The sequence below is a fragment of the Buteo buteo genome, chromosome 4, assembly GCF_964188355.1.
Source record: "Buteo buteo chromosome 4, bButBut1.hap1.1, whole genome shotgun sequence".
Classification (NCBI taxonomy): Eukaryota; Metazoa; Chordata; class Aves; order Accipitriformes; family Accipitridae; genus Buteo; species Buteo buteo.
Window position 1 is genome coordinate 26,291,911 of NC_134174.1, and position 23,155 is coordinate 26,315,065.

At 69.0% G+C, this 23,155-nt stretch overlaps 1 protein-coding gene across 4 annotated transcripts; it reads right to left on the reverse strand.

Moving 5' to 3' along the window:
• Window positions 1-189: 189 nt before the first annotated feature.
• On the reverse strand, window positions 190-21,129 carry PDE4A (phosphodiesterase 4A). 4 transcript variants are annotated; one of them, XM_075025111.1, is made up of 15 exons: window positions 20,744-21,129; window positions 13,223-13,408; window positions 12,716-12,752; window positions 12,405-12,478; window positions 12,250-12,299; window positions 11,671-11,783; window positions 6,718-6,811; window positions 5,674-5,855; window positions 5,478-5,576; window positions 5,200-5,364; window positions 4,100-4,199; window positions 3,053-3,207; window positions 2,843-2,965; window positions 2,569-2,751; window positions 190-1,345 (listed from the first exon to the last, which is right to left on the reverse strand). In XM_075025111.1, the coding sequence occupies exons 1-15, from the start codon at window positions 21,013-21,015 to the stop codon at window positions 959-961; spliced, it is 2,220 nt and encodes a 739-aa protein (XP_074881212.1). In that variant the 5' UTR covers window positions 21,016-21,129; the 3' UTR covers window positions 190-958. The 4 variants fall into 4 exon arrangements, with proteins under 4 accessions (XP_074881212.1, XP_074881214.1, XP_074881215.1 ...); XM_075025113.1 differs by lacking the exon at window positions 20,744-21,129 and adding an exon at window positions 16,516-16,758; XM_075025114.1 differs by lacking the exon at window positions 20,744-21,129 and adding an exon at window positions 15,686-15,816.
• Window positions 21,130-23,155: the final 2,026 nt, after the last annotated feature.

Genomic DNA, 23,155 nt, shown 5'->3' on the forward strand with positions numbered 1-23,155 from the left:
CCTGACCCCCCTACCCCCCCCAACCCCCCAAATTCTTTTTGGGGGGTCAGATCCCCCACGAGACCCCCCAACACACCCCCCCAGCACCATTGCACATACACACCCCCCCCGGCCGTGCCCCCCCCCCAAATGAAGGGAGACGCCAGCCCCAATGCTACAGTACAGTGTTCAGAAATGGGGGACCCCCCCCAAAAAAAGCTGTTTGGGGGTCTGCCCCCCCCGACTCTCCCACCCCCCCCCCTTGCTCAAAGAGGAATTTGGGGGGGGGCACCTTGTTATTGCTTCACCTCTATTGGGGATTTGGGGGGGAGACACCCCCCCCATTATGGCCTGGACCCTCACCCTGCACAGACAGACCCCAATGGGTTTGGGGGGGTCCTTGAGAGCCCCCCCAAATTGAGAGGGCTCCCCCCCGGAGGGCTGGGGCAATTTGGGGGGGGGCGACCCCAGGAGGATCCCTGTGCAAAAAGGGGGAGCAAGCGGAAGACTTTGGGGGGGGATGTGCACCCCAAATTAGGGGGCCCCCCCCATGCCTTCCCCCCCTCCAGGCTTCATCTTCCCCCCCCCTGCCCCCAAATTGCCCCCCCCGGGGTCCATCCTCCCTCTGGATAAATGGCTTTTGGGGGACAGACCTGGGGGGGTCCCTGCTGGCCCCCCCGAACCCCCCAGTTTATTTGGGTGGGGGTGTCTGTCCGTATTCCCTTTTTCCTCCCCTGGGGGGGAGGGGGGCATTTTATCTCTTTTTTTGTCTTTTCAAGTTTTTTAAAAAATACAATAAAAATTCCCTCTTCCCTCCCCCCTGCCCCCCCCCAAATAAACCCCATCAAATTAAAATCGACTTTAAAATAAAATTAAAATAAAATTAAAATAAAATAAATCTGAGTTCTGCTCCGGGAGGGGGGGGGTGTCCTGTACCTCCCCGCCTCCCCAAATAATCTACAAGGAGGGGGGGGGTGTGTCACCACTCCCCGACAGCGTATCCCCCCCCGAGTCCATTCCGCTCTTCCTCCTCCTCCTCCTCCTCGGGGGGTCTCCCTGGGGGCTGCTCCGGGGGGGTAACGTAGGGTTGATGAACGAGCCGGGGGGTGTTACAGGACGAGGGGGGGGGGTAAAGGCCGGGTTCCTGCCCTTCCTCATCCTCTTCCAAGGTCAGGTCGAACTGGAACCGGTGCTGGGGGGGGGGGGAGGCGGCGGCGGGGGGGGGCGAGGGGCTGTGGGGGGGGACGCGGCTGTGGTACCAGTCCCGGTTCTCCTCCAGCGTCTCCAGGATCTCCTGCGCGTCCGGGTGCACCAGGTCGGCCCACGTCTCCCACAGCGGGTGCACGATGTAGTCGATGAAGCCCACCTTGCGGGGGGGGGACACACACACGGGTGACGATGGGTGACAGCCCCCCCACCCTCCCGGAGGGGGTCACCGGGGGTCCCTGAGCGCAGCCAGTACCCCAGGATGGTGCGCAGGGACACGCTGGGTCCAGGGGGTGCTTGTGTTTGGGGATGTCGGGGTGGCACCGAGGGTCCCCGTCCTCATGGGACGCCCGGTTGGGGACACCGGGCTGGCACCGAGGGTCCCCGTCCCCATCTGGTACCCGAGGATGCCATGCAGGGACATTGGGGTGGCACTGAGGGTCCCCGTCCCCAGGGGACGCCTAATTGGGGACACCGGGGTGGCACCGAGGGTCCCCGTCCCCATCTGGTACCCGAGGATGCCATGCAGGGACATTGGGGTGGCACCGAGGGTCCCTGTCCCCAGGGGATGCCCAGTTGGGGGCATCGGGGTGGCACTGAGGGTCCCTGTCCTCATGGCATGCCCAGTTGGGGACATTGGGGTGGCACCGAGGGTCCCCATCCCCATCTGGTACCCGAGGATGCCATGCAGGGACATTGGGGTGGCACCGAGGGTCCCCGTCCTCATGGGATGCCTGGTTGGGGACATTGGGGTGGCACTGAGGGTCCCTGTCCTCATGGGATGCCTGGTTGGGGACATTGGGGTGGCACCGAGGGTCCCCATCCCCATCTGGTACCCAAGGATGCCATGCAGGGACATTGGGGTGGCACCGAGGGTCCCTGTCCCCATGGGATGCCCAGTTGGGGGCATCGGGGTGGCACTGAGGGTCCCCATCCCCATAGGACACCCAGTTGGGGACACCACGGTGGCACCAAGGGTCACTGTCCTCATGGGATACCCAGTTGGGGACATTGGGGTGGCACTGAGGGTCCCTGTCCCCATCTGGTACCTGAAGACACTGTGCAGGGACACCGGGGTGGCACCGAGGGTCCCTGTCCCCATGGGATGCCCAGGTGGGGACATCAGGGTGGCACCGAGGGTCCCCATCCCCATAGGACACCCAGCTGGGGACACTGGGGTTCCACCGAGGGTCCCTGTCCCCGTGGGATGCTCATGCTTGGGGACACCGGGGTGGCACCGAGGGTCCCCGTCCTCGTGGGACGCCCAGTTGGGGACACGGTGTTGTCACCGAGGGTCCCCGTCCCCGCACGCCGCCTCAACCCGGAGCCGACCGCGACCCGGGACCCCCCGGGGTGTCATCGTCCGTGTCCCCCCCGCCGTACCTGGGACTTCTCGACGGAGGCGGTGTGTTTGTCGCACATGGGGCTGATCTCCATCCCCCGCTCCCGCTCCCGGTCTCCCTGCCGGAAAAACTCCTCCATGATCCGCTCCGTCCACTGCCGGTACAGCGCCAGCGGCTTCGTCGGGTTACTCAGATCCGCGCAGTGCACCATGTTCCTCAGGACCTGCCGAGAGCCCGCGGGGTCACGTCAGCCCCCCGCCCGCCCCGACGGCGCCGTGCCACCCCCCCTCTCCGCCCGCGTGTCCCCCCCAGACCTGGATGCGATCCGTGTAGTTGTCCAGCAGCAGCACCCCGGAGCTCGTCACCTTCTTGGTCTCCACCATCGTCTTGAGGTCGGCCAAGAGGCTCATGTGCTTCGACATGTCGGTGGCCAGGACCTGACGAAGACGAGGGACAAGGGACGTGGCCCGTGTCCCCCCCCCGAGGGGCGTGGGGGGGGGTTTGGGGGGGAAGGGGGGTCTTACCATGTCGATGACCATCTTGCGGAGGGTCTGGCGCTGGCGCTTGCTGAGGTTCTGGAAGATGTCGCAGTTCTCCTCCTGCAGCAGCTTGAAGCCGACGGCCAAGTGATGGTTCTCCAGCACCGACTCGTCGTTGTACATCAGCGCCAGCTCCGAGTCTGGGGACGGGGACACGGGGGACGGGGACGCGGTGAGGGACCCCCACCCACCCACCGCGCACGGCACCGACAGGAGAGATGATCTGCGTGGGCAGGACGGCGTGCAAGACGACAGGCATGTGCAAGATGATGGGTACATGCAGGATGATGGGTACATGCAAGGCGGTGTACGTGCAAGACGGTGCGCACGTGAGATGGCGAGCGTGCAAGACAACAGGCATGTGCAAGACAGCGGGCACGTGCAAGACTGCCTGTGCAGGATGATGTGTGCATGCAAGACAGCGTGCCTGTGCGAGATGAGATGCGTGTGCAAAACAGCGCATGTGTGCGAGGTGTGCGTGCGAGACCGTGGGCATACGCGAGACTGCGTGTGCAAGATGATATCTGCGTGATGGTGCGTGCGTGCAAGACGATGTGTGGATGCACGACAACGGGCATATGCAAGATGGTGCAAGTGTGCAAGATGATGCACGCATGCCAGTGCAAGATGACATGCGTGTGCAAGATGACGGGCATAGGCAAGACAGTGTGCGTGCAAGATGACGTGTCCGCGCAAGACTGCGCGTGCAAGATGACGCGTGGGCAAGACGATGGGCTTATGCAAGATGGTGCATGTGTGCAAGACGACACGCATGTGCAAGATGACACACATGCAAGATGACACGTGTGTGCAGGATGACATGCGAGTGCAAGACGTTGCATGCGTGCGAGTCGGTGCGCACGTGCAGGACGGGACATGCCTGCAAGGCAGCTCATGCACACAAGACATGCACGCGCAGCACAGCGTGTGCATACGAGACGGCACGCGTGTGCGAGACGGCACGCGTGTGCAAGGCCCACCCCTGCCCCGGGGGTGTCCCGGGGCCGCCCCCCCCCCAGTCGCCCTACTCACTGGTGTTGATGAGGAACTGGTTGGAGACGCCGGGGTGGTCGACGTCGTGGATGGCGGCGGCGAAGAGGGCTGCCAGGATCTCCAGGTCGGTGAACACCGCCTGCGGCACCGGGCGCCCTCAGCACCCGCCCCGGCACCCCAAAATTCCCCCCCCCCAGCTCCCAGCTGGGGGACCCCAAAACCTGGGGACCCACAGATCTCGGGAGTGCGGTGTTCAGGGGTCCCAGCACCCAGAGATCCTGACCGCTGGGGACCCCAGTGTCCGTCCGGGGACCCCCCCGACACCTCAGCATCCCAGCACCCCACTAGTTTAGGTTCCTGGCACCTGGGCACCCCAATATTTCAGGACCCCGACATCTGGAGACCCCAGTGTCTGGGGACCCTGGCATTTCAGGAGCCCAATATCTGGGGACCCCAGAATCTTGGGACCATGGAATTTGGGGACCCCAACATCTTGGGACCCCAATATCTGGGGATCCTGGCATCTGGGGACCCCAGGATCTCAGAAGCCAAATTATCTGGGGACCCTCACATTTGGGGACCCCAGCATCTTGGAACCATGGCATTTGGGGATCCCAACATCTGGGGACCATGGAATTTGGGGAGCCCGGCATCTCAAGAGCCCAATATCTGGGGACCCTAACATCTGGGGACCCCGGCATTTAGAGACCCCATCACCTGGTGTCCCCAGCACCTCAAGACCCCCCCCACCCCCAGATCCACCCCCTCAACCACCCCAGCCCCTCCACACTCCCCCCCAAACCAAACCCCCATCACCCAACCCCTCCATCGACCATGGGGATGGTCCCACCACCCCGCCATGGGTCCCACCACCCCGCCATGGGTACCACCGCCCCGCCATGGGTCCCACCACCCCGCTATGGGTCCCACCACCCCGCCATGGGTCCCACCACCCCGCTATGGGTCCCACCGCCCTGCCATGGGTCCCACCACCCCACTATGGGTCCCACCACCCCATGATGGGTCCCACCACCCCCATGATGGGTCCCACCACGCCCATGATGGGTCCCACCACCCCGTGATGGGTCCCACCACCCCACGATGGGTCCCCCCCACCCCACGACGGGTCGGGGGCTCACGTCGAGGGCGGGGGTGGCCAGCAGGACGTGGGTGGACTGCATGACGTCGGCGGCGTGCAGGCTGTTGTGGTAGGCGACGTCGGCGTGGTAGTGGTCCTCCAAGGTCAAGGTGTAGGTCAGCAACGTCTCCACCGGGATCTTGAAGGTTTTCACCAGCTCCCGCTCCTGCGCCGGGGACCGGAGGAGGGGGGCGACAGTCAGCCCCCCCCCCCCCCTCAGAGGACCCAGTTGTCGGGGGGGCTTGGGGAGGGATTGGGGGGTTTGGGGGGGGTCCGTACCTGGAATATCGTGTACATGATGCAGCTGAGCGAGCGGTTGTTGGAGTATTCAGAGACGCGGAAGATGTTCAAGCCCCACTTGTTGAGGCTGTCGAGCTCCTGGGGGGGGTGCAGGGGGGCGGTGGGTACGGCACAGACCCCCCCACCTTGTTCCCAGATCCCCCCCCCACCCCATCACGCCAGTGAACCCCGTCACCTTGCCCAGCAGGTCCTCGCAGTCGGTCTTGACGCCGAAGCGGGGGACGCTGGAGCTGCCGGGGCCGGAGCCGGGGGGCAACTTCTTCACCCCGCTGATCTGCCCCATGGGGGGGGGCTGCCGCCGCTTCTTCTCCCGCTCCTTGGGGCCGGGGGCCGGGATCTCCACCTCGTGCTGCTTGTCTGGGGAGGGGGGACGGACACACACGGGGACGGGTCGGATGGGGGGGGGCACGGTCACGCCATGCCTGGGAGAACCCCCCTCCAGCCCCGGCGTGCGAGGGAGCGTGGATGGGGGTGTGTGTGTGCGAGGGATGGTGTGTGGGTGGGGTGTGTGTGAGGGAGGGTGTGTGGGGAAGGGGGGGCGTGCAAGGGGTGCGTGTGCATGGGGTGCGTGTGTGCAAGGGATGCGTGCAAGGGATACGCATGCTTGGGGGGTGTGTGTAAGGGATGTGCGTGTGCAAGGGATGCACATGTAAGGGACGCGTGCAAAGGATGCACACACATGGGATGAGTGTGCAAGGGACACGTGCAAAGGATACACGTGTGTGGGATGTGTGTGTGCAAAGGTGTGCATGGGATGCACGTGTAAGGGACACACCTGAGCAGATGGATGTTTAAGGGGTGTGCAAGGGCTGTTCGTACAAGGGATGCTTGTGCAAGCAAAGGATACAGGTGCATGGGATGCGTGTGCAAGGGATGCTCGCGCAAGGGAGCACGCGTGAGCAGGACGTGCACCAGCTGCACGTTTAAGGGATGCATGCGCGAGGAAGCGTGCACGAGCGTGCACAGGGCTGTGTGTGCCAGGGCCCTGCAGGCTGTAGGGGGGGGTCGTCATCCTGGGCTCCCAGCTATGGGGGTCCCTGGGGGTCCTGGGGGGGTGGTTCTGGGGTCCCTGGGGGGCTGGCGAGGGTCCCTGGGGTCCTGGGGGTCCCTGGTGGGCTGGTGGGGGTCCTGGGAGTCCCAGCGGGTCCCTGAGGGGGCGGCGGAGGCCCCTAGGGGTCCTGGGGGTCCGGCAGGGGTCCCGGGGGGGTGGGGGGCTCACCGAGGAAGGTGCTGGAGATGTACTCGGAGACCTGGTTGCCGGAGCGGCTCATCTCGGAGAGGTGGGTCAGCTCCCGGTTCAGCATCCTCTTGAACTGGGGGGGGCACGGCGGGGGGGGGGGGTGAGGGACAGACCCCACATCGCCCCTCCTGCCTCCGGGACCCCCCCCGGCCCTTCTCCCCAGCCCTGGGACCCCCCGCCCCGTCCCCAGGCTTTGGGCTGTGACCCCTGGAGAGGGATGGACACCCCGAGGGGGGACGGGGGGTCCCAGGCTGGAGAGGCCACCCCCGTCCTGTCGGCCCCAGGGGACCGGGATGGGGATGGGGACAAGGATGGGGTGAAGATGGACAGGAATGGGATGAGGAAGGAGACAGGCACAGGGACGGGATGGGGATGGGGATGGGGACAGGGATGGGATGTGGACAGGGGTGAAGATGGACAAGAAGGGGATGAAGAAGGGGACAGGGACATGGTTGGGATGGGGATGGGGACAAGGATGGAGACGGGGTGAAGATGGACAAGAAGTGGATGAGGAAGGGGACAGGGATGGGATGGGGACAGGGATGGGGACAAGGATGGAGACGGGGATGGGGACAGGGATGGGGACAAGGATGGGGACAGGGATGGAGATGGGGATGGGGACAGGGATGGGGACAAGGACAAAGATGGACAAAAAGGGGATGAAGAAGGGGACAGGGATGGGATGGGGATGGGGATGGGACAGTGATGGGGACAGGGATGGGGACAAGGACAAAGATGGACAAAAAGGGGATGAAGAAGGGGACAGGGATGGGATGGGGATGGAGATGGGACAGTGATGGGGACAGGGATGGGGACAAGGACAAAGATGGACAAGAAGGGGATGAGGAAGGGGACAGGGATGGGATGGGGATGGGGATGGGACAGTGATAGGGACAGGGGTGGGGACAAGGACAAAGATTGACAAGAAGGGGATGAAGAAGGGGACAGGGACAGGGATGGGATGGGGACAGGGATGGGATGGGGATGGGGACAAGGATGGAGACGGGGTGAAGATGGGCAAGAAGGGGATGAGGAAGGGGACAGGGACAAGGGCGTCAGATGGGGACAGGGATGGGGACAAGGACAAAGATTGACAAGAAGGGGATGAAGAAGGGGACAGGGACAGGGATGGGATTGGGACAGGGACAGGGATGGGATGGGGATAGGGATGGGGATGGGACAGTGATGGGGACAGGGATGGGGACAAGGATGGGGATGGCGATGGGGACAGGACAGGGATGGGGACAAGGGCGAAGATGGACAAGAAGGGGAGGAAGAAGGGGACAGGGACAAGGGCGTCGGATGGGGACAGGGATGGGGACAGGGACAGGGATGGGGACAGTTCCAGCCCCGCTTCACCCCAGAGGCGCCACACAGGCCCCCTGCCACCGCGGCGCTGGGGGGGGGACGACACGACAACACTGGCGGCACTGCGGGGGGACACTGGGAGCCGCCAGCGGTTCCAGCCACTGTCCCAGCCCCGAGGACCCTCCCCAGCCGGGGGCACCCAGGGGGGTCGTGTGTCCCCCCCGGGGGGGGCTGTGGCAGCGAGGGGGGGCTGCCCCGTGTCCCCCGAGTCCTCGCTGTCCTTGAGCGGGGCCCGGATGCTGCCCCCCCCCCCCGCGGTGACTCATCCCTCGGCAGCGGCTGCGGGGCCGGGGGGGGCCGGGGGGGGGCACAGGGCCTTCACCACCCCCTCCCCCCCCGCCCCGGGCACCCCCAGCCTGAGCGAGACTGGGGGTCCCCACCTGTGCCGTGTGCCCCCCCCCCCGCCCCCGGGGACCCCCACCCAGACTCCGGGGTCCCCCACCCTGGGGACCCCCCCAGCGCTCCGGGAAGGGGGGGGGACCCAAGTGTCTGAGCTGCCCTCCCCCCAAAACCCCCAGACCCCCTTGCCCCCCCCGCGGGGGGGTGTGTGCTGGCCCCGCCCCTCCCTCTGTCCCGGGGGGGGGCCGCTCCTCCCCCCCAATTTACCCCAGCCCCCCTCCCCCAATTGCCCCCAACATTGGGGGGGGGCGCGAAGAGCATCACCCGCATCCCTCCCCATCAGCCAATCAGGACCCTCCGCCTAATCTCCATGGCAACCGCAGTCTCCATAGCAACCGCCCCATCCCGGTCCTTGCTGGGGGGGGGTTTAACCCCTGCTGTGCCACGCTGGGGGGGGGGGATCCTCCAGCCCCCTCAGGGGACCACCCTCAACTTGCTGCCCCGTGTCATGAGTTTGCCGGGTCTCTGCGTGATGGCGCAGCCCCCCCCCGCCCCAAGCCACAAATTTGGGGGGGGGTTGCCCCCCCCAATGCAGACACACACCCCCCCGCCCACGATGGAGCCATGCGCACCCAAACAGACCCCCCCGCACCCCCCCGAGCTGGGGGGGGGCACCATGCAGGGAAGGGAAGGGGGGGGCTACACCCCGAGGGCTGACTCCAGGAGTCCCACCATGACATTGGGGGGGGGGGGAGAAGGTCAAACGTGCCCCCCCCCTTCCCCGGTGCCCCCCCCCTTACCTGATCCCACCAGCCCACCAGCCAGGGCTTGGCGCAGGTCTCGCAGAAAAAATCCACCAAGGGCATTTTCCGGCCGCGGGGGGGTCGGCCGGGGGCACTGGGCCCCCCCCGCCGCCCCGAAGGAACCGGGGGGTCCCTGCTTACCGGGGGAGGGGGGGGCTGCCCCCCCCTCCCCGACCACCCCTTACCCGCAGCCTCTTAAGGCCCGGGGGAGGCTGTGGGGCGCGGGGGGACCCTCGGCATGGTGGGACCCGGGGGGGGGGGGAAAGCAGGCCCCCCCCGGGTTGGGAGGGCACCGCCAGCCCACCCCCCCCCCGGCGCTGCGCCTGGCCGGGGGGGTCCCTCACATCGCCCCCCCCCTCCCTAATTGCTCCAGAGGCTGAAAGCCCCCCCCGCTCCCCCGGGGTCCTGCAGCCCCCCCCCCGGGGCGGTGGGGGGGTCAGCGGGAGCCTCCGGAGCCCATCGGGGGGGTGGGGGGCCGGGGGGGGTCCCGGCGGCAGCGAAGGGGGGGGTGGGAAGGATGGGGAGGGGGTGGAGGGATGGAGAGGGCTGGGGGGGGGGTCCTGGGGGGGTCCTGGGGGTGCTGGGGGGGGGAAAGGGTGCGGGGGGGGGATGCGGGAGTGTCCGGCGGGGATGCGGGAGGATGCGGGAGGATGCAGAGGACCGCAGCGGCGGGGGGGGGGGAAATGGGGGGGGTCTCGGGGGGGTCCCGATGGGTTCCGGGGGAGCCTTGGGGCGCCCGGGGCGGGGGGGGGGACGACACCCGGAGGGTCCCGTCTGGGCTGCGGAGGCCGCGGAGCGCCGGGCGGGGGGGGCCGCACGCCTGCGCCGGGCTGCGGGGCCTCGCTCCTCCCCCCCGGCCCTGCCCACGGCCCCCCCGGGCCCCCCCGGCCCTTTCTGCCCCCCCCCAGCCCTGCCCACGGCCCCCCCCCGGCCCCGCCGCAGAGCCAGGGGGGACCCAGGCGTTTGGGGAGGGGGGGGAGAGGCTGTTGGGGTCCCCATGATGAGGGGGGGGGGCGACGCGACACCCCTGGGTCCCTCCCACCGGGGCCCCGATCCCCCCGCTGGGATGGGGACCCCCACGAGTGACCCCAGCTGGGGTTAAGGACCCCCAGGGGTCACCCCCCCAACGGGGCAGGGACCCCCCCGACCCCTCCCATGGGACAGGGACCCCCCAGGGTCACCCCCCGCTGGGCAGAGCCCCCCCCCAGACCCCCCCACGCTGGGGTGGGGACCCGACACGGGTGGCGCAGGGGGGGTGACAGGCCCACGGGGAGGTGGGGACACGCCGGGGGGGGCACGATCCTGCGCCCAGCCCTGCAGCACCGGCTACGGCACCACCGGCACCACAAGCATGGCCACCGGGCCTCGCGCCACCGGCACCGACACGACCGCTGGCACCGGCACCACCGGCGCGACGGCCGGCACCGGCACCGCCGTCGGCATCACCGACACCCCGACGGAGCCGCCGCCACCACCGCCAACCAGCCGCGCAACCGGTCGCACAACTGGCGTCGGTGCCACCGACACCCCTGACACAGCCGCTGCCGGCAACCACCGGCACAACCGCTGGCACCAACACCGACGCCACCGGCACAACCGGCACCAACGCCGCCGGCACAACCGCTGGCACTGACACCACTGACACAACCAGCACCAGCGCTGCCGGCACAACCGCCGGCACTGGCACCGGCACCACCGGCACAACCAACGCCAACACCACTGGCACAACCGGCACTGGCACCACCAGCACAACCAGCACGGACACCACCAGTACAACCGCTGGCACCAGCACTGATACCACCAACACAACCAGCACCGCTGCCACCAGCACAACCACTAGCACCGGCACCACCGACAGAACCAGCACCAACACAACCGGCACAACCGCTGGCACCGGCACCACCGCCAGCCCCCAAAGAGCCAGGGACCCCGTGCAGCCCCCGGACACTGTCCCCAACCTCCTGCTGCCACCAGCCCCCCGTCCCTGTCCCCACAGCAGAACTGGGATCCTGTCCCCAAACCCATGGCACAGCCGGGTCCTGTTCCCATCCCTGTCCCCAAATCCACGGCACAGCCGGATCCTGTCCCCAAATCCACGGCACAGCCGGGGTCCCATCCCCAAACCCATGGCAGAGCCTGTCCCTGTCCCCATGTAACACTGGGGTCTTGTCCCCATCACCATCCTCATGCCACAGGGGGGTCCCTGTCCCCATCCCTGTCCCCAAGTCACAGGGGGTCCCATCCCCATCCCCATCCCTGTCCCCAAGTCACTGGGGGTCCCATCCCCATCCCTGTCCCCATGTCACAGGGGGTCTCATCCCCGTCCCCACCCCTGTCGCCATGTTACAGGGGGTCCGTCCCTGTCCCCATCCCTGTCCCCATGTCACAGGGGGTCTGTCCCTGTCCCCGCGGGGGGGCCCACCTTGTTGGAGGCCATCTCGCTGACGGCGCGGTGGGTCTGGAGGGTCTCCAGCTGGTCCAGGCACCAGTCCAGCTCCTCCAGCGTCTCCCGGGCCAGCTGCTGGGACGTCTCCTCTGGGGGGGGGGAAAGAGGGGGGGGTCAGCGGCGGGCCGAGACCCCCGGGCCGGTGGACGGGAGGCTGGGGGGACCCCCAGGGATTGGGGGGTGCAGGAACCCCCCTGGGGATGGGGCTGAAGGGATCCCTGGGGATGGGGGTGCGGGACCCCCCCCGGGGCTGTGGGGACCCCCAGGGATGGGGGGGCTGCAGGCACCCCGCCGGGATGTGCAGGGACCCCCCTGGGGTGGGGGGACAGGGGGACGTGGGTCGGGGGGGCTGCGGGGACCCCCCAGGGACAGGGCTGGGGGACATGGGGGCTGCCAGCCCCGTGCCTCAGTTTCCCCAGTGGGACAGGGGCACCACCAGTTTTACCCCCCCGCTTCCCCCAAATCCCCCCAAATCCTTCCCCCAAATCCCCCCAAATCCCCCCAGCTCGGGGGCCACCCCCCCTTAACCCCTTCAGCCCCGACTCCCCCCCTTACCCGAGAGCGTGGCCTTGCAGACGGGGGGCTGCGAGCCGACGGGCGACCGCCTGCCGGGGAGAAGGGGGGGGGGACAGGGAGGGGAGAGTCAGGGCTGGCCAGGACCCCCCCATGGGGTCGGGGTCAAGGTCAGGGTCAAGGTCAAGGTCACTCACTTGCTGGCCGTGGGGGTGGGGACATTTGTCAGGATGGAAAAGTTGCTGCGGACGCTGCGGAGACTCGCCAGCACCTGGGGGGGGCGGCACGGGGCGGGGGGGGTCAGAGATACAAAGAAAGGGGGGACAGGGACACATGGGGGATCCCTCCCCCCAGGGACCCCAAATTTGCCCCTGGCGTCACTCAAACGCCGAGCACCGGGGCCAGCCCCCCCCCTCGACCCCCCCAGCAGGGCTTTGGGGTGGGGGCCCCAATTCTGCACCTGCCCTCCCCCCCGCCCTGGGACCCCCCCAGCTCCCCCCAGCCCTACCTGGGCGAAGGGAGTGACGATCAGGTCTTCAGCATGGCTGGAAGAGAAATGGGGGGACGGTGTCAGTGGGGGGGGGCAGGATGCCTGGGGTCCCCCTCCAGCACCCCTGGGGGGGACACGGCCTACAGTGGCACAGGGGGAGCCCCGGGGGGGTCCCTGGGGGGGTATTGGGGGGTCTCCAAGGGGATGGGGGAGGTACCTGGGGGGATATTGGGGGGTCACTGGGGGGATGGAGGGGGGGTCTCTAGGGGTATAGTGGGGGGTGTCCAAGGGCAATGCAGGGAGTCCCCGGGGCATATTGGGGGGGTCCCTGGGGGCGTATCGGGGGGTCCCCCAGGGGGATGGTGGGGGGGTCCCCAGGTGAATATCAGGGGGTTCCCCAGGGGGCTCTCAGGGGGTCCCTGGGGGGTCTCCAGGGGGATGGTAGGGGGTCCCCATGGCACCCAGAGCACGGGGGGACCGTGGAAGGGCCCTGGGGGGCTTCGCGGCGGGGGGGGCCGTACTCACGCCTCGCTGGCGATGGAGGAGTTTCGGGACATGCTCTTGGGGGAAGCGTCGTAGTCGCTGTCGGAGCGGTAGAGGAAGGACTCGCGGCGTTGGCCGGGGGGGCCGCCGGGCAGCAGCACCAGCCCCGGGCTGGCCTGGGGGTCCGGCGGGCTGCGGCCCGGCGAGGGGCCATTCTCCACCTCGAAGCTGGGGGGGGACAGGGGGACGTCGGGGACCGAAGCTGGGTGGGGACCGCGACGAGGCCGGCGGTTTCGGCAACGTTGCCAGCGGCATCGGTGCCGGCGGCCGTGCCCCACAGCGAACGCGGCCGTGCCACACACGCTGCCGGACTCTCCTATCCGCGGTCGCGTCGGCCGGTGCCGGTGTCACTGTGTGCACCAGAATCACCGCGTGGGCTGGCGTCACTGCGTGCATCGGTGTCACCTCGTGCGCCGCCATTACCGCGCACACCACCGTCACCACACGCACCGGCATCACCATGTTGGACCGGTGTCACCATGTGCGCCTGTGTCACCATGTTGGACCGGCGTCACCACGTGCACTGGCATCGCCATGCACGCTGGTGTCACCGTGCACCAGTGTCACCACCTGCACCGGCATCACCGTGCACGCTGCCCTCACCATGTGCACCGGCGTCACCGTGCACACTGCTGTCACCACCTGCACCGGCGTCACTGTGTTGCACCAGCGTCACCGTGCACACCGGTGTCACCCTCTCGTACCAGCGTCACCGTGCACACCGGTGCCAGTCACCGCGTGCCCCGGACACTGTGTCACCGTGTCACCGCGGCGTCACCGCGCTGGGTGGCGGCGCTTAATTTTAGCCGCTGTCTCGTGTTTCCACCGCGACCTTTCGCCGCGGGGCCGGAGCGGCTGCCCGCTGGCCAAAGCCGCCGCCGCCGATGACCCCGCGGGCCCCGTCGCGATACGGGGCCCTGTCGTGACAAAGGGGACGGCAATCCCCGGCGCCGGTACCCGCAGGAGCACCGCGATGCCGCTGGCTGCCCCCGTGGGTGCCGGCGGCACCCATGGGTGGGGGCACCCCGAGACACATGGGGGGACCCCAACTCCGGCAGCCGTGGAGGGGGCAGGGGGGGGAAATGCGGTCCGCGCTGTGCCCTCGGGTGGGGGGTCCCGGAGCCTGGGTGCACCCCCCGCGGTGGGGACCCCCCTGGTGCCCACCTGCCCCCCCGGGCCGTGTCCCCCCACCTGAGGGACCCGCCGAGCCGGTGCCACCCAACGTCGTCCTCGGTGAAGGGAAAGTGCATGGCGGCGAGGGACACAGGGGGCGGGGGGGGCACAAGGCGGGGGGGGGGGTCCGGGGGGGGCGGGGCTGGATCCTGCAACCGGCAGCAGCACCGGGTGCCCTATGCGGGCACCAGACTGCGGCAGCCAGGACCCCCCAATACCGGGACCCCCCCCCAATACCAGGAGCCCCAGAAGTCTTGTCCCCCTGGACCCCCCCAATACTGGGATGCCCCCAGCACCAGGAGCCCCGAGCCCTGGGACCCCCCAATACCAAGACCCCCCCAATACCGGGAACCCCAGGAGCCTCATGTCCCCAGACCCCCAGCACGGAGCCTTGATGTCCTGGGACCCCCCCCATCACCGGGACCCCCCCCAATACCAAGACCCCCCCAGCACCAGGACCCCTGGGAGCCTTGTGCCCCAGCATCCCTCACTACCAAGACCCCCAATACTGGGACCCCCCCAACACCGGGACCCCCAAGAACCTTGTGCCCCAGGACCCCCTAATACTGGGACCCCTCCCAGCACCAGGACCACCGGCACCCTTGTGCCCTGGGACCCCCCCACTACTGGGACCCCCCAACACTGAGACACCCCAACACCAGCCCCTCCCCAGGCTGGGGGTCCCCAGGGACCACGCACACCCTGGGACCCCCCCGGTGTGGACACCCCCCCCCAACCCCATGTGTCCCAGTTAGGACCCCCAGTGCCGGGCACCCTGGGACCCCCAATGTCACAACCGGGACCCCCCCTCAGTTTCGGGACCCCTCGCTGTGGGGCGAGGACCCGCGGGTGGGGGGGGCTCCCCGTCATCTCCTCCCCCCTCCAACCGTCGCCCACTTCCCCCTGGGCTGCGGAAGGAACCCAGGCGTCCTGCCCCCCCCGTGTCCCCCCCCCGCTCTTACTGGGGGGTCCCCACGCAACCGGGGGGCACCCAAAGGCCATTGTTTGGGGAGGGGGGGCTCACAAAGGGACCCCCCCTTAAACCTGGGTGCGTGGGACACCCTTGTCCCCCACAACCCGGGGGGGGTCTTGTCCCACCGCAAAAGGGGGGGGGTCCCGTTCCCCCTCCTGGGAATAGGGGGGTCCCTCTCCCCCCCCAGCGTGGGCATGGGGGGGTGTCCCTGTGTCCCACCCCCCCCAAACTGGGTATGGGGGGGTGTCCCTGTCCCCCCTGCCCCGAGCTCGGGGTGCTCCCCCCTGCCCCCCCCTTACCTCACCACCAGCCCCCCCCGCTCGCTCCCTGGGGGGGGTCTCCTGCCGCTGGCCCGCTGGGTGCCCCCCGGCTCCATGGGTGCGGGGGGGGGACGGGACACACACACACACACGGGGGTGCTCCCGCCCCGGCCCCCCCCCTTCCTCTACCGGCTTCCTCTAATGAGCCGCCCTGGGACGAGCGGCCCGGGGGCGCCCCCCCCGCTTCCCTCCCGGAGCACCCCGACACCGTGTCCCCCCCCGGGGGGGTCCGGGGGGGGTCCTGGGGGGGGGAGCTGGCAGAGCAGCCTTGGGGTGGGTGTTGTTTGGGGGGGGGGAGGCTTGACCTGACACCCCCACCAAGTGCAGCCCTGGGGGGGGCACTTAGGGACACCCCAGCGCTGGGGGGGGGGGGATCCCCCATTCCCATAAGGGGCAGCCCCATGGGGGGGTTGCCTTGAGCCCCCCCCTCCATGCTCTGACTTTTGACCCCACTGCCCCCCCCCCCCATTCCACAGAGGACCCGGGTGTCCGAGCAGCCCCCCCACCTTCCCCACGCGGGGGGGGGTATCAGTACCGGGGGGGGGGGGGGGTCCTGTACCCCGTCCGGGGGGGCTGGACCGGCTTTGGGGGGGTCTGTACCGGGTCGGGGGGGTCCGTACCAGGGGGGGGTGTCTTTACCGGGGGGGGGGGATGCTGACATCCCCGGGGGGGGGTCGTGCAGCGCTCCCGGCCACAGGGTCCGGAGGGGGCCCGGGGTTTCCGGGGGGGGTCCGGGGTTCCGGGTCGGGGTCTGGGTTTCCGGGGGGGTGTTGGTATTTTTTTTTGGGGGGGGGGGGTGTCCCCGTTACCTGCCCCGCATCCTGCGATGCCGCTCCTGGATGCTGCGGTTGAGCCGAAGGTGACGGAAGAAAGTGGGGGACCCAGCGGGGGGGCAAAGACCGGGGGAGCCGGCGGGGGGGGGGGCAGGTAGGAAAGTCTCGTCCTCAAATCCCCCCCCCGGCCCCCCCGGCCGAAGCAGGGGGGAACGGGGTAACTGCAGCCCCCGCCGCTCCCCGGCCATGGCAGCGGGACGGGACGGGGTGAGAGGGCGGCGGGGGGGGGCGGGGAGGCACCGGGGGGGGGGAGGCGGAGTGGGGGGGGGGAGGCGGAGTGGAGGGGGGGGCCCACCCCCCGGTGCCGCCCCGGGACCGCCTGCCGCCCTGGAGCGGGGAGGGACCGGACCGGGCTTCGCGGGGGGGGATGGATGGGGGGTCCCTGAGCCCCCCCGGGGGTCCCTGCACCCTGCCCGGGGGTCTCTGAGCCCTTTCCGGGGGTCTCTGAGCCCCCCCCCGGGGGTCTCTGCACCCTGCCCGGGGGTCTCTGAGCCCTTTCTGGGGGTCCCTGACCCCCCCCGGGGTCTCTGCACCCTGCCTGGGGGTCTCTGATCTCCCCCCGGGGGTGCCTGCACCCTGCCTGGGGTCGCCCTGGCCCCACTCAACGGGGACCCCCGGGGGAACCTGCCAAGGGGCTGTATGGGGGTGCTGGCCCCCCCTCACCATTGCCTCCACCCTGCGTTCCCCCACACCTGCACCCTCCTGGCACAGTGAGACAGACCCTGTGTGTTCCCAGGGAGGGGGTCCCGACCCCTGTGTCCCCCAGGAAGGGGGTCTGGACCCCATGTCCCCCTGGGGAGGGGGTCTGGACCCCCTGTTTCCCCCCAAGAAGGGGGTCCGGTCCCCATGTGTCCCCAGGGAGGGGGGTCTGGATCCCTGTGTCCCCCCGGGGATGCGGTCTGACCCCATGTGTCCCCCCAAGAAGGGGGTCCAGACCCCATGTCCCCCCACCAGGAGGATCAAGCAGGGCCCCAAGAACAGCCCCCCCCAAACCCACCACGGCACAGCTCAGCCCCCCCAAACCCCACACAGCCCCGTCGGGGCTCACCCCCATCCTGTCCCCATAGGGGACACCAGCCCTGGGGGGACCCCAGCCTCCTGGGGGTCCCCAGCCCTATGGGGGTCCCTGGCCCTGCGGGGCACCCTGTCCTCATGGGGGTCCCCAGCCCCATGGGGGTCCCCGTTGGGTGCAGCACCCATCCCCCTGGGGTGGCAGGGGGCCGCTGTGGGGGGGCGGGGAGGGGAGTCGGGGGGGGCTGCGCAGGCAGCGGTGGAGGGGGGGGGGGTGACTCACAGCCGGCAAATTTAGCAACCGGCTCCGGGGAGGGAAAAGGCTTTTTTGGGATTTGATCAGGATTATTTCATGCCTCGGGAGCCGCAGTCGCCGGGCGAAAGACGGGGGACAGTCAGGCCGGGGACCCCCCGGTGTCCCTAGTGTCCCCAGTGTCCATTATCCCGAGTGGATTGGGGACCCAAGGGTGCCCTGGGGGTCCTTGCTCCTTCCCCCCTGTTTTGGGATGCGGGATGGGATCCTGCCAGGGCGATTTGGGGGGTCCGGTGGGTCCAGCACCCCAGAAGTGGGGTCCTTGCTCCCCAGCGGAGCCGGGTGGGATGCAGTGGTTTCCCTGGATCATCTCCGGTGGTCCCCAGGCACCCACTCCTCTGGCCTCATCCTGGAATGGCCAGTTTGGGTCCGTCCCTGTCCCAGTCCCTGTCCCCGAGGGGGTGTGGGGCACGGAGGGAACCCCAAGGTGCCCCTGGATGGGATGGGATGGGATGGGATTGGGAAGGAGATGGAATGGAGAAAGAAGGGGACAAGGAAGCACTGGGAATGGGGACAGGGATGGAGATGGAATGGGGACAGGGATGGGGATGGGAAAAGGATGAGGATGGAGGTGGAACATATATGGGGATGAGAGTGGAGACGGGATTGGGAAGGAGATGGGATGGAGAAAGATGAGATGAGGAAGAGATGGGGATGAGGACTAAGAAGATGGAGATAGGGATGGGATGGGAATGAGGACAGGGATGGGATGGGAAAAGTATGGGGATGGAGATGGGGATGGGAAGGGAAAAGGTTGGGGATGAGGATGGAGATGGGATTGCGAAGATGGGATGGGGACAGATGGGGATGAGGAAGAGATGGGGATGGGATGGGGATGAGGATGAGGATGGGGATGGGCATGGGGATGGGGATGGAATGGCCACAGAGACAGGACAGAGACAGAGAGGAGGAAGAGCTGGAGTCTGGGAAGGAGACAGGGTCGAGGACAGTGACCAGCACTGGGGCATCCCCGTGCCCAGGACCACCGCTGGCATCCCCCCGTGCAGAGGGACCCCCAGTCCGGTGCCGCCGTGCTGTGCCATACCATGCCATACCGTACCACACTGTGCCATACCATACCATATCGTGCCATACCGTGCCGTGCCGCATCGGCCGGCGTGCCTGGCCGACCCCGGGGGCGGCAAGAAGGGGTGTCCCTCTGCTATTCCTGGCAGCCGGCGCGCACGGCTCGCCTGCCGGCGCGGGATTTCCTCCCGACCGGGATCTGATCCGGGAGCCGGAGACAAACGTGAATCACTTTTAATGGCCGCAGGTGACTCATCCCCCTCGAAAAAGATTACGGCACATCATAAACGCCGGAGGGGCTGCGATGGGCGGCGCGTGGCACCGCCGCCATCACCACGACTCGCCGGCGGCGCGAGGTTGGCATCAATTTGATTATTATTATATTTTTTTTCTGAAAAGGAAAGGAATTAAAGCAGGAGGAATTAATTAGGGCGAGGGCTGCAAGAACCCGGGAAAAGCCTCTGGGAGCCGGCGGCGGCCGGCCGGATCCTGGCACTGCTGTGGCGAGCCGGGCTCTGGCCGTCCGCCTCTACCCCGGCGAAATCCCGGCTTGGGATTTCACGTTTGTTTTGTTTAATTACACTAATTGCTCCAGGAAGGGAGAAACCCGTAAGAGAGGGTTGAGCCGGTTCCTCCCGGTTGAACCACACCAGCGCCGGCAGTGGGATGGGGATGCCGGGATAAGGGGGTGGGGGGTCGCCGGTCTGCCGGGTCTCACCGACGGGGGCTTGATGGGATGCCGCAGCGGGGGGGTCCGGCATCCCGACCCCTAGATTTGGGGGGGCCCCGGCAGCCCTGGTTTCACCGGGGGGATGCCAGCCCTACCCACGCCCCATCACCCTCCCCAGCCGCTCGCCGCCCGACAGCCGTCTGGACGGTGGGGGGGGGAAACTCCGTCGGGAAACGAGGAAGAGGAGGAGGAGGGAGGAAATAAAACCCCGAGTCCTGACCATCTGCTGAGCCTCCTGCGCATAAATTAACTCCCCTAACGAAGCCGGAGGTGCCGCTGCGCCCTCGGCTCTGCCGGAAGGACGCGGCACCCGGTGGCACATGCTGCCGTCGCGGCACAACCACCCGTCGGCGCATTCCCAAGTTGTTTTCCCCAAAAAACTTCCTGACAGGAACGGGCAGAGCCAGTGCCAGATGGACCCCGAGGGGGCGGTTGAGGTTTCTCCCCCCCCCCACGGTTTGGGGGTGCTGCATCCATCCCCCCACATCGAGCATCTTCCGCTCCAGCGCATCTCCCAGGTACCGGCATGGCGGCTGGATCCCGGCAGCTCCCAGCCCCGGTGTTGGGATGGAGACCCCTTCCACCGGCACCTGAGGGTCCCGCCGGTGGCCGTGCCATGGCTGGCTCTGCTCACCCCCCCGCCGGGAGCGGGTTCGCCCTGGCAGAGGTGGCGGCGCAAGGGGGTCACCCCGAAACCGCGGCTGCTGGGATGGGGTGCCCTCGGTCAGGTCTTGGGGGAGGTCCCTGGACACCCCCAAACCCTGCCGGAACCAGCACCCATGGGGTGCCCACGGGCAGGGGGGTCGGAGCCGGGAGCCATGGCTGTGCTGGTGCTGGTGACCCCGTCACCGTCACCGATGCCTGGCGGGGACCCCGGGAAGGGTCTGACCAGGCCGGGGGTCCCGAGTGATGCGACCCCCCCGTGTTGCTGCCGCCCCCCGCTCCCCCGGCAGCCCACAGGCCGGATCCATCCCCGGCACCGGCACGGCCACCGGCTCCCTCCCACCGCCATGGTACCGGCACGAGGATGACGCCGGGGGGGTCCCGCCTTCGGTCCCGGTACCGGGATGATACTGGGGGGCTCCGGGGGAGGGGGGGGTGGTGTCCCCACCGCTGTCACCTACCGCTTGCCGGTGCCGGGGGTCCCGTGGAGGGAAGAGGGCCAGGACATGCGGGATTTCCGCAGCCCCGGTCGGTCCCCGGTGTCGACGGCGTCCGCCCGTTCCATGGGCCGGGACCGGTGCCGGTCGGTGTCGGAGAAGCCGCGGTGACGGATGCGGATGGGGGTGCGGGGCTGGCGCCAGAGGTGCTGGGGGGGCTTCAGGGTGCTGGGGCCCTCCCGGGGCACCGGTAACGAGAGCGAGAGGCTTTTTCTGGAGCCCGGCACCGGTTCCATCCTCCACGGTACCGGCGGCAACCGGGGATCCCGAGATGCTCCCGGTGCCGGTAAAGGAGCCGGTACCGGTGCCCAGCCTGGTGCCCGCTCCCGGTGCCGGTACCGGAGCCCTTCCCGGTGCTCGACCCGGTGCCGGTCCCGGAGCTCCTCCCGGTGCCGGAGCCGCTCCCGCTGCCGGTGCCCGTCCCGGTGCCGGTGCCGGTGCCGGTCCCTAGCGATGCGCGGCGGCGGGAGCGGCGGCGGCGGCGGCTCTTCCCGGCCCCGGGCTCCGCATGGCCCCGTGCAACCGGTTGGGACGACCCCGGGGGAGGCGCCTGCCGCCGCCGCTGCCGCCGCCGCTGCCGGTACCGCTGCCGGTACCGCCGCCGGTACCGCTGCCGGGGCCGCCTCTGCGCGCCCGGCTCGGCGCCTCCCCCCGCCCCGGGACCTGCCCCCCCCCCTCCTCCTTCTCCTCCTCCCCGGGGGCGGCTCCGCCCCGGGACCCCGTGGACCCCCCCCCCCGCAGGTACAAGGCGGCGCGGACCCCCCCCCTCGGATATTTCCCACGACGGGGATCCCCCCCCCCGGGGATCCCCCTCCTCATGGGGACCCCCCTACGGGGGTATCCCCCCGCCTGTGGGCCCCCCCCATCCAGGGATCCCCCCCTCCCAGCGGGATTCCGCTCCCCCCCCCCCCCGGAGAAATCAGCAGCGCAGAGATCCTGCCCCCCCCAGCACCCAGCACCCACGCATGGGGGGCGGGGCAGAGCAGACACAGCAGGGACCCCCCCCAGAGCAATACCGCCCCCCCCCCCAGGCCAGGCACAGCACAGACCCCACTGTAGATTTGGGGTGGGGGGGCCCCTGCTGCACGGTGCTGCAGAGAACCCCCCGGCTGCAATAGGGGTCCCCCCCCACGCACGGCGCTGCAGGGACCCCCCCCAGGGTCAGGGTGGGGGTCCCCCCCCATGTACACGCTGCAGGGATCCCCCCAGGGTCAGGAGCACTGCACAGGCCCCCCCAAAGGCCGAGGTGGGGGTCCCCACTTGTGCACGGCACTGCACAGCCCCCCACCCCCCCAGGGCTGAGCTGGGGGTCCCCCCAAATGCCCGGTGCTCCACAGCCCCCCCAGGACAGTGATGGGGGGTTGCCCCCTCCTGTTTGGCGCTGCACAGCCCCCCAGGACCAGGGTGGGGGGTCCCCGGTGAGCACCCCACCCTACCGAGGGGACACCGGGGGGTCCCCACACCTGCCCAGTGCCCCCTGACACCCCCCAACCCCGAACCCCTGAGCTGGTCCCCCTGTCCCCATCACTGGGAGCATCCCCCCACCCCAGCTCCAGCCCTGGCACAAAATGGGGGGGGTCCGATGTGACCCCCCAACTTCCAGCTGCCAGCAGCTCCAGTTTTACCGTGGAACCTGTCGGCATCGGGGGGGGGGGGGGTGCAGGCAGGCGTGAAGGCAGCTGCCTTCATCCCGCTGAGACCGAGCAGATCCCCCCCCCCCCCAAAAATGTCCCCCATTAATGTCACCCAGAGAGCAGCCGGGGCATGGGGCACTCCAATATCTCGCCCCGCCCTGGGAAAACCGCCGGCAGCCAGGAATTTTGGGGATGCGGGATGGGAAATGGGGAGCCGGGCAGGAACACACCCTGGAAAATTCGGCGGATGATTCATCGCAGCGAGGGAGGGCTGGTGGCACGCCGCAGGCTGCCGGCACCGCCGCCATACCGGGGACAGATCCGGCCCCCCGGCCAGGTCACCGCGTTCCCACCGCCTCGCAGCGGTCGCCGGCCCCGGTTGGCGCTTCACCGCGCTGGGGCCTGGCACCGGGGCTGGCTGGCACGGTGGGATCCGGCAGGCGCAATTAAAGGGTGGGTGGAATTAGAGGGGGGGGCTGGTGGCCTTTTGGGGGGGCTGCTGCTCCCCCCCGCCCCTCTGTGGAGCCTGCGATGGGGACGCGGTGGCAGCCAGCAGAGTGGGGACGCAGGATTCAGCCACTCTTTGCGGCACCGGGGGGTTGGTGCCACAGCTGTGGCGGGGCCAGCGCCGGTGTCACCCGCGTGGGCACCATCCCCATCCCGGACACCGGCCTGGTCCCAGGCGACGTCCCCATCGAGGACAATGTCCCTGTCCTGGGCCACGTCCCCACCCCTGGCATCT

Coding starts and splice junctions, on each gene's coding strand:
- PDE4A (XM_075025111.1), bottom strand. CDS start 21,015: ATGGAACCGGTGCCGGGCTCCAGAAAAAGCCTCTCGCTCTCGTTACCG. Junction 11,784..12,249: donor CTGCAAGGCCACGCTCTCGG/GTAAGGGGGGGA, acceptor CCCCCCCCCCAG/AGGAGACGTCCCAGCAGCTG. Junction 4,200..5,199: donor TGGCCACCCCCGCCCTCGAC/GTGAGCCCCCGA, acceptor CCGGTGCCGCAG/GCGGTGTTCACCGACCTGGA.